This window comes from Coccinella septempunctata, chromosome 4 (assembly GCF_907165205.1).
Source record: "Coccinella septempunctata chromosome 4, icCocSept1.1, whole genome shotgun sequence".
Lineage (NCBI taxonomy): Eukaryota > Metazoa > Arthropoda > Insecta > Coleoptera > Coccinellidae > Coccinella > Coccinella septempunctata.
The window spans coordinates 20,260,467-20,270,766 of NC_058192.1; the positions used below are offsets into that span (position 1 = coordinate 20,260,467).

Genomic DNA, 10,300 nt, shown 5'->3' on the forward strand with positions numbered 1-10,300 from the left:
CGACGATGTCGTCGTAATTGAGAGGGCAGGATTGCAGTGTGTGCCCCCGGGACATACAGCAATTTACACCCTGCGAAACACGTTCACGGCTACGTAGACGATTCGTTCCGACAACGAGGACCGATTTGTCGCTAAACCTGCCCGCTGTTTCGCTCCCGGATTCGCGTCCCCGCACAGAATCGGGATTTGGGGGTTCCGGGCTGGATGAATCAGATGAGCGAACGTCTGGATTGACGGGAGCTTCTGGTGTAGGTGAGGGTGGGTTTTTTGGGTACCTAGTGATCTAACTCATTGCCTGCGGTAACATTCACGTCAAGTGGCATTGCGTTTCTGGCGACCGCGACCCACTGCACTTTTTGAATTTATCGAGGAATTTATTTGAAGCACCTGCGGATGCAAGCTACCTCGACATATGACCAGTGGGCGTTGCCAACGAGTGAATTTGGTTGTTTTCTTTTTATAAAGATCTCACTCAAAATTCATATTCATACAGGGTGTATTTGAAGGTGAGGCTTTTTTTTCAACAGAAAGTAGAACTGGTCAAATGAAGCGTTTCACCAAAAATCACCTATACAAAACTTTCAGAATGACAAAGTTGAAAAAAAAATTAAAAATGATTGCTTAAATAAATCCTAATACGACCCTAGACCGTTTGTTAGCTGAATTATCGCAAAACAGTGGTAAAAAACTTTTTTCCGGATTCGACCATGTGATTTCGTTTGAGATATTGGCTCGTTCGATATTTACGTGGTAACGAAAATGGAAATTTAGGATGGCCGAATTGTTTTCATTATTTTTTAGTAACTTACACGATTTTATGAAATGGCTCATTTCGATACCAACTGACAGAAGAGACTTAGAACACAAGTGTATAAAACAGAAGGATACTTCAAAATCTCACCAATAAAATTCGTCTAAATCACAATCTTCTTGTTCGAACATTCCAACAATCGTCGTAAAAATGGGATGAAATGGGGAAACATCATAGCACTTTTTCAACTTAACTAACATAAGCACTTTCAAGAAACTGCCTCGATTTTCTACATTTCTTGTTTTACCCTAAATTGCATGATACAACAATTATGATTCTCTCAAAAGTGACCTGACTCATATAATCCAATGAACTTGGTACTGAACCATTAATTGTCCGACCATATGTTTATGTTTTGTTTCGTTTTTGCGATGACGGAGTCACCTTCCATTGCCCGTACTTGAAATTCAATGAAATTTTGTCGAACTTTTAGGAGTTGTATCTAAGCCATCTTGGATATTTTATATAGTCAATTTTTGGTTAAACGACTTATTTTGATGAGTTCGATCTTCTGTCAAAAAAAAAGCGAATTGATTCTATGCAAGCACAAACATATCGTCAGTTGACCTGGATATTTTTAGCCGTTTATTAAATAAACGTTGAATTGTGGTTTTCGTGATTGACATGGACAGAATAAACTTTGAGGCCTCTCTTCTCTTGATTGGTAGGATTTCAGATGGTCTCCTAGGCATAGTGCCAGCATTAATGAGTAGTGAGTATGAAACCTTGTACAAATACCCTGCATTTCAAATATCTGCCCAGTAAATGGCTAATTGATTGCAAGGTGCATGTCGGGCATGACCGGACAAAAATAATTTCAATATTTTGTTATAAAAATGCCGAAGTCATAAGTTTCTAGAAAATCTCCTCAAAACCAAAATACTCCAACAAAGATCAACGAACAAGATACTTTATGCTTAGCACAATCCACCAAAAGCAGAAACCAATGGTCAAAAAGAAAATATTTTTGATGAACAAATTCACAATAAAATGTTTGTGATAATCTCGAAGAAATTTTGCCAGTTCCGAATGCTGCAGAACACAGAATAGTTAAAAAAAATCCTTGGAAAAAGTGCTCCCTTGCACTCCATTATGAATGACTTGGAAGAAAAAAATAAAAATGAGGCAAAAGGAGTAAAAAAAAAATTGAACCAAAGTTCAAATCAAAATGTGTCGAAACTATTCGAAAAAAAAAAACGAAAACTAAAATTTTCGTCCAAACGAAAGAACACGAGAGCAGGAAACTCATTTTCTCATTTGCCATGAATGTTTCGACGAAGACAGGATCCGGTGTTGTAAGCAGAGACAACCAAGGTTGTCTCTGGTTGTGAGTATAATGGATGGGTCTGTGGGGATGCTCTGACGTAGAAAAGGGTCATACGTATTGCAGGTATGATTATTGTTGAAATTTAGCTTTTTCAACAGTATCTACAATTCTTTTTCGTGTCCGATGTTACCCGCTAGTCTTGAAGAAATTCAAAATGTTCACTTTATTTTCTTCGAACGATGTATGTTTATTTTTTAAGTGTATGTTTGTACCTTTTCACGATATATGAAGTACCTATATGTGGAATAATCATTTCAAACTAAGTTTGTTGGAAAACTTCGAGAATAAATTTTTGTTTTACCGTTTTTTCATATCATGTCAGTTACTACCCGATTTTCCCCTAAAACATTCACAGATGTGTGATGTCATAGATTTAGCTTGTTATTCTGAAGGGAATTTTGTTTTCAAGGGGTGGCACAGCTCATTATGAAAATTTAAAATGACTATATCTTTTCATCTAGGCCGAATCAGAAAAAGTGGTAAAGAAAAAAGGTTTTTTTTTTTGGCCCCAAGAATCTACTGTTGAAATGTGTATAAGTCAAGACTCGCCCTGTACATTCTGGAGTACAAATTTCTTGTAAATTGCAGCTATCGTTTGAATCTTAATGGAAGACTTCGGCGATAAATCAAGCAGAAGAAATAGTTATGTATGCCTGAGCGAACCGGAAAATAGTTGCTTAACATATGTTTACACGTCTTCAAACAGCATTATCGACGTTAGCGGCCTGTTTGGTTTTCCACGGGCAACAATCACCTCTGTTAGATTATATGTGATTTACAATCCGTGGAGCAATTCATCATGTTGACATCGATATCGAGAATCCCGGCATTATCTCGTCCTTTCATCGCGCCGCTATCTAAGTCGACGTCTGCTGTCCGTAATCCTTGCGCACACATAAAACCGAAACGATAAATGCATCATAACCGTTCGCCATTTATCTTCCGGCGGGAATTTTCGAACGGGCGGAGATCGATGTGTCTGTGCCCGGATATCGGGGATTTTGCGGCTCGCAATCACGCTGTGGGGTTTTGCAACATGCCCATCGTATTGCGAGCGAGTTCGAAGCCTCGGTTGAATTGATTTCGCTATGCAATCGGTCGGACGACTGGAGTTTTGCTCGATTAGTCTACATATTGCGAAATGAAAATGTGTATTTGAAAACGGAAGTTGAAATTTGAAACCACTGACTGGAGTCAGGAACTTAGGCTCTTGTTCAGAGTCTACAAAAAAAACATTTCCAGAAAAACGGTAAAACGTTAGGTGTGCTGCATCTATTTAAGCGGTGGTCTCAAACGAAAGAGGAATTCAGAATTTGGGGATACTACTAGACGATTTTGACAAGCTTGCCATATAAAAATGTTGTTCAAGATATAGGTATAGGATGTAAAATTGGTTGCAACAATTGTTTTCATCTCACTGTTGGAAATTTGTTGCCATATTCTTCTTCTTCCACTTTTGAATAGGACTATGTCCTGTGTTTTCTGTTTTCTGCCTGTTATTGGCAGAATTCCTGGGACATCGAGTTCCAGCTCTCTTTCCAACGCTTTGGAGGGCGCCCCAATGGTCTGTGTGTGCTAGGCTTTTGTGATTCCGCCCATTTGGCCAGTCTTTCATCCTGCATACTTGCCACGTGGTCTCCCCAGAACCTCCTGCGAGCTCTCACTGATCTTACGACATCCTGCACCTCCAGTTCCTCCCTTATGTCTGAACTCCTCACATGGTCTCTGAGTGTTTCCCCTTTGATAGATCTTAATATCCTCATTTCAGTTGTTCTCGCTATTCTCTTTATTGTCGACGTTTCTGCCCTCGTTTCGGCGGTGTATGTGAGCAATGGTCTCACACACGCTTTATATATGCGAGTTTTTGCTTTGTGACTCATGGTCCAGACTATATCTCCAAGGCAGCCTCCAATCTTAGCTGCTTTGTGCGCCTGTGTTCGGACTTCTTCTACGACGCATCGTTCACTGGATACTGTCACTCCTAGATAGTTAAATCTTGACACTTGCTCTAAGATTTTTCCGTTAATTACTATCTTACATCGGATGAGCTCTTTGGCAACAACCATGGTCATGGATTTCTCACAGGAGACGATCATATTCAGTTCTTCTGCAGCTTTTTTGAACTCGTATACAAGACGTTGAAGATCATCTTCACTTTCAGCTGTTAGAAAGGCGTAGTCTGCATAGCACATAATATTTAAGGAGCGGCTTCCCATCTTATAGCCTGCCCGTATCATCTTCACTCAAACATGTTGCCATATTAACAAGTTTTAGTCCATAGGTCCACAACATTTCATAGTTGAAATAGCCTTTGAAGCCTTTGCAAATATTGTTATTGCTCCTCTCAAATAAATCTCGTTGATATCTCTGATATTCGCTAGGGTTAAATCGACAACAGCCTTTCATTTCATTCATTGCTGAATCTCGTTACCGAGAGTAAGTCTCTGTGTGCCCTCCTGTCACTGAAGATACCCAATCGTGACCTACTTATCCTTCCACACTCCAGGCATGGATAGTCACCAACCAGATCTGGCCGCCGCTGTATTCTTCTCGAGTCTCCTGTGGGCCAAAGACCTCCAGCATGATCTGTCTAACGCTATAGTTGTTCCCAGTTATTATTGGGATTTACTGATTTTAGGGTCCTTTAATCGCTTATACTGGCCTCCTGGTTTCCGAGCTCCCTCTGTGAATTGTCCGTAAAGAGCTATTTTGGGGAGTCTTCTGTCATGCATCCTCAGAATGTGGCCGCTCCATCTGAGTCGGGCTCTCGTTACTTGAGTCTCAATTGTAGTTATACAACTCGCGCGCTGCAAGACTTCTGCATTTGAAACTTTGTGGAACCATCTGATGTGCATTATTTGTCTTAGATGAAGTTGTTGCGTTTGTTCAAGCTGTTTAATGTGGCGCCTGTAGGTGCATGATAATTGTGTCAGAATCAACATAAAAATTAACAATAATTTAAATTAATTCAGATTCATACAACCCTCCGAAATGAATATCAACAAATTTTACGATCTGAATTGGACTAGCCAATTTGCCATCGTCGGGATTACTAAATGGAGAACGTTCCACTGAAGAAAAGCAGATGCTGACCATGGTTTCGGTATTTTATTAAATACCGAAATATCTGACTCATCTCTTAATGTAATTTACAGATGTGTTATTGAATTTTTTATTTTGGAATTGGAAAAAAATCTTTTGTCGGTAGATCCTACGTATGAAAGTGCCTAAGAAGGTTTCACTTTCAGATCTGTAACTTCAAAGACAAAAAAGTTATGAGAACTTTTCGGAATCGTCAAAATCTCAATTTTTGTTTACAACTCGAAATCTAAAAATAAAAGGCCGATTCTGTTTTTAGATTTGGATAAGTCATGAAAAAAGAACTCGAGAATGTGTCATCCGTTTTCTTCTAGGTGCTAAAGTTCTCGAGATCCCCTCAGTAGACAACGAATTTTGCCCACCCTGTACAGGGTGTTTTAAATTTAAAACGAAATGGAAATTTCACATCCAGCTACTACTTGAGATGAAGTGAAAGCTCAATCCATACCATCGCGTTCGCCATTTCGTAACAACGGTTACTTCTCCGGTAAAATTTTTCACTTTATCAGTCGGAAGATTTCTCATAAAATCATGATTATAATTTTTTCAATTTCGGAAACAAAAAGGGCATTCTTCATGTGCATACACAAAGCAATTCTCACACATTTTTCACAGTTTTCGTCAGAAATATCGATCGATAACATTTAAATTTCGTTTCGAGAACTCCATGGAACACCCTGTTGAAACTCATTAGAACGTGTGTGTTAAAATCCATCCATTAATCCATCAGCCGCAAACCCTCATCCCCTTCCGCCCCCTATTCGACGCCCGACGAACGTGTTGATCTTGTTCATCAATCCGCACTAATGAATTCCGGACCAATAAACGTCGAAAATTCATTTTTTCATTATCCTCGGAAATCAAATTCATTATGTGAAATTGAAATTCTGTTTATCGTTGACGGGGCCCGAGGGGAAAGGGGACTAGAGCTCTTGTTTATTCAAAACAGTGGGCATTTTTGATTAGCCCGTTCGACAATGGCGAAACAAGGCCAAAGCATGGGCTGGTGTGTACAAATATTGGAGGATTATTTGATTTTGAAGGAATGTTTTCGAGGGACTATTTCGAATTTCCATGTTTTCATTTGAGCGTTAAAAAAATAAACAAGATTATAGAAACAATCATGAAAAAAGAGAGGTCGGAGAACGAAATAAACTAAGAACAAAATGTGGGAGTAAAAATTTCGCTTGGTTCTGGAAATCATTGAAGCAAGAACGGAAACTACTACAACTACAGTAATATTATGCAAGGGTTTTGATAAATGATTGAAAAATCGTAGTGATTTGACAAAATCTTGTCACTAATCTTCTAAATCTAGTACTTAGTCTCAATGTTAGGTATTGTGAGATGAAATATTTTCAATGCATTTTCCTGGTAACTTTTATTTTTCTCTCTCAACATTTAAAATTTATAATTTACCATAATGATCTTATAGAAAGCCTGATAATTGCAGTTCTGTACCTTCTCCAGGCATTCCCTATTGTCGGAAAATTAATTTCGTACTCTGTTTACAGGTGACAACACAGAAAACACAGTATTGAAGAATTCATTAGAAAGAATTATATATATATTATTATATATTATTTGTTTGAGTCAGGAGAAACGATCAGTTTTTCGATTTTCACAGAAAAAACATGCAATAATTGCGATTTTTAGCTATAATGTGCATTCATATAGGTATTCATCATGCCTATAGAGTGAGAAGACGATTATAAATGATAATAATTTGATACACCGATCATTGGTGTGAATTATCCATTGAAAAAACAGATATGGATTTGTCAATGAAACGCTCGACTCCTCAGACAAACTTGCTAAAACATCGTATATTACTCCATTCACTTTTATTTTAGCACTCGGTTGGCCATGAAATAATCTTACCAAGTTTTTGTAACAAGAACGGAGTAAGGTTGGCACTCATGAAATGTCGTTAATGTCATAACACCGTTGCCACAACTAATATCAATTAATATTACAAAAATGCCCAATTCAATTGTAACTGAATTTATATAATGTTTCATCTGTATTTATACGACTTATATTTTAGCTGAATGATTCCGTAATCAGAAAGATTGTGAATGAAGAAGATGACAAAGAATTTTCTTCTATTGGGGGACCCAAAAAAGTGGTGGAATTTGAGAATTAATAAATAAATAAAATAATTATATTTAAAAACAGACCTCTTGTATTTTCCATACAAATAACTAGATTTGGTATGCCTTCAATCAGTTGGTCCCATATTTTCGACTTCATATTTTCCGAAGTGATTCGACTTTGTGATAAAATACGTAAATACTGAGACTTTTACGTAGAACGGACAACATAGCGCTGCTTTGAAACCCAAAAATGTTTTGACAAACGTCATAACCCCACATTTTCGTACTATACAGAGTAGAATGTGTCAAATTTCCATGGCCAACCGAGTGCTAAAATAAAAGTGAATAGGGTATAAATCTATGAATTGAACTCCTGAATCAAACAGCCTGATGAACATAAATTATAATATATTCCGAATATTCCATCACAATTCCTCATACAATTTCAAATCATCAGCTCCGTTTTCGGAGAAATTACACGGTCGTCAAATTACACCCCATACGACTAACCCTTGAACACACTCATGATTAATTAGAGAAGCAGCCTATGACCAAGTATACATTCGCGCCGAAATTAAGACATAAATAGCTAAAGGCCGGTCCACAAATTCTCCACGCGAGTAAACGATAAAGAGAGGTTACATAATGTATTCTTTTGAGGGGTGTCACGAATCATTAGCTTATGACCGAATAGTTTAACAGCAGCTACCGGGGTTGCACCCCTACAAAACGCTACCCCGTTCGTTCGCCTCGTCACGATACGCCTGCAACATAAAGAACGAGGGTGTAATGTGTACAGGGGTGAGCCTGAATTATTCATTGCCTCCTTGTGTGACATCTGTTCGGAGACTTTAGTGTATTAGCGATATTTTATTATGTGAGTGTTCGGGAAATGGTTCATTTCCTTTTCTTGTCTGGACGGTTTAGGGGTGTTCGAGATGACTTAACTACTGGATAGGCGGAGCAGTTTCCCGAAATAATTCTTTTTTCGGAAATGTCGTAACTATGCACAAATAATTTTCTTATTGGGAAATTTTTGACGGTGATGGAGTTTGAGTGATTGCTAAATTATTATTTGGGATGTTTCCCTCATCTCTGGTTCGAATTTCCTTACGTTTCAGCATGTTTGTGGATCATCTTCAGGGTGTATTTTTAATTCTTTGTTTATTATTCATGATACTGCTTCCCTGAATTGAAGAATCCTCTTCAATTTTGTTTTTATTACTGAAACTCAAATATTTTTGACTTGGGACGATTTTGAAATTCAACTTGTCATATTTCAAAAACGGTGACCTATTTTCATGTGAGGAAGAGGTTCAAATATGCTAAATGACTCAGACTATTAATTAGGATATATACCATGCTTCAGAATTCAGATATAAATTAAAAAAAAAAAATTAATATACATACTTGTCCCAAGTCACCCACCGAGTTGGGAGGCTTGGGACACAACTTGAATTCCATTGATTTCTCAACTCTCAAAAGAAATGAGTGATTTGGGACGGTGAGTTTTAAAGAATTAGAATTTGTGATTATATTACAGCGAAAGTAAATATATTGCAACTCAAATGTAAAAAAACTAAACAAAACAAGGGAACTTTGATTTCCTTCATTCTTTGGTGATTTCTTTGTGGAAATAACGTAAATAATAATATTCTGCGAAAAATCGGCATATTTCCTGCTGCCAATGCGCCGCTTGTATCTATTCGGCATTGTCCCAAGTCACCCTATGAAACAACAAAATAAATGAATGAGATCCGTGTTGCCGTTTGATTCGCAAACAACCTTGCTTCATGGCATATCTTATATCCCAATATCCCACGTATCCAGAAAAAATTACATATGCACAAAGTGAAACACATGTACAGGACACTAGAAAGTATAAGGCCATAAAAAAACGCGCTTTTACTCTCCTGAATTCGTTAATTTTTTCTGTCAATTCAAACGCTCTGGTCACGGAAAGCTCAACAGGAATTAATTGTTAAACTAACCATAAAGGCGCTACATATTCTTATAAGTTTGTCCCTTCACTCATAAAAGGTAAGAAACAAAGAAATCTGCAAGAAGAGTAATTGTCCCAAGTTACCCGAATCTATCAATAATCACCCCTCGACTCGACACATTTATTACAACAAACCTTCCACGTCTATAGACCTTTCATAAACAATTTTTGTTGTTGTTCAATCCAAAGGATGAAAATGTACAGGCCTGCTCAGTATGCACGTCAACATCTGAACATCTTGTACAAACCTAAAAAAAGGAAGTACCATCAGGAATCAGCAATACACATTTCTGATGAGTCTATTGCTAGGTTTATTTAAGTAGAGCAATCCCCAACAATACTTAAGAATTATTAATTATTATTTTAGTTAGTATAACTTCTTGTGAAATTATCCGTTGAGGAAAGATAATGAAGTTAGATCAGGTGAATCAGAAGGAATTTCGAGTTATTCGTTTTACAAACACAAAACATCTTACAAAAACGGATTAAATGAAAATACAGCTACAACATGCTTAAGATGTTTTTAACTACATTCATGTGACAATCAAGTTACCTTGAAAATATGAACCGATGGAAGAGTTCGATTTTCAAACAGTTTTGTAACACGCGAAAATAACAAACTGGCATCTTATTGATGTAAATCTGCATAGATGTTTAAAATCTTTCCTTTAGAGCCTCCAAATTTAGTGAGGAAGAGTTTTATAAACAACATATACGACATCAAATGAATCTCTTCAAAAATAACTATCCGAAATACTTTGTACAGAGAATGTGTTACAGTGTCATTTGTATAATTCAGTCAAGCTTCTGAGAGGTGCCCCTATGCTACTTAGAAGAATCAGGATACTTTAATACATAATTGTAATCAAAACGAAACCATTGAATCATATGAGACATTAATCAATTTCGTTTGGTATTTCTATGATCAATTTTGATCGCTGAGAGCTGGAAAGGTTCATTGACAC

At 37.3% G+C, this 10,300-nt stretch overlaps 1 protein-coding gene across 1 annotated transcript; it reads right to left on the reverse strand.

The window, feature by feature from the left end:
• Positions 1 to 3,634: 3,634 nt before the first annotated feature.
• Positions 3,635 to 4,354, reverse strand: LOC123310880. Its single transcript, XM_044894564.1, has one exon. The coding sequence runs from the start codon at positions 4,352 to 4,354 to the stop codon at positions 3,635 to 3,637; it is 720 nt and encodes a 239-aa protein (XP_044750499.1).
• Positions 4,355 to 10,300: the final 5,946 nt, after the last annotated feature.

What these genes read in the sequence shown, in the direction of transcription:
- LOC123310880 (XM_044894564.1), bottom strand. Translation starts at nt 4,354, where the DNA reads ATGGGAAGCCGCTCCTTAAATATTATGTGCTATGCAGACTACGCCTTT.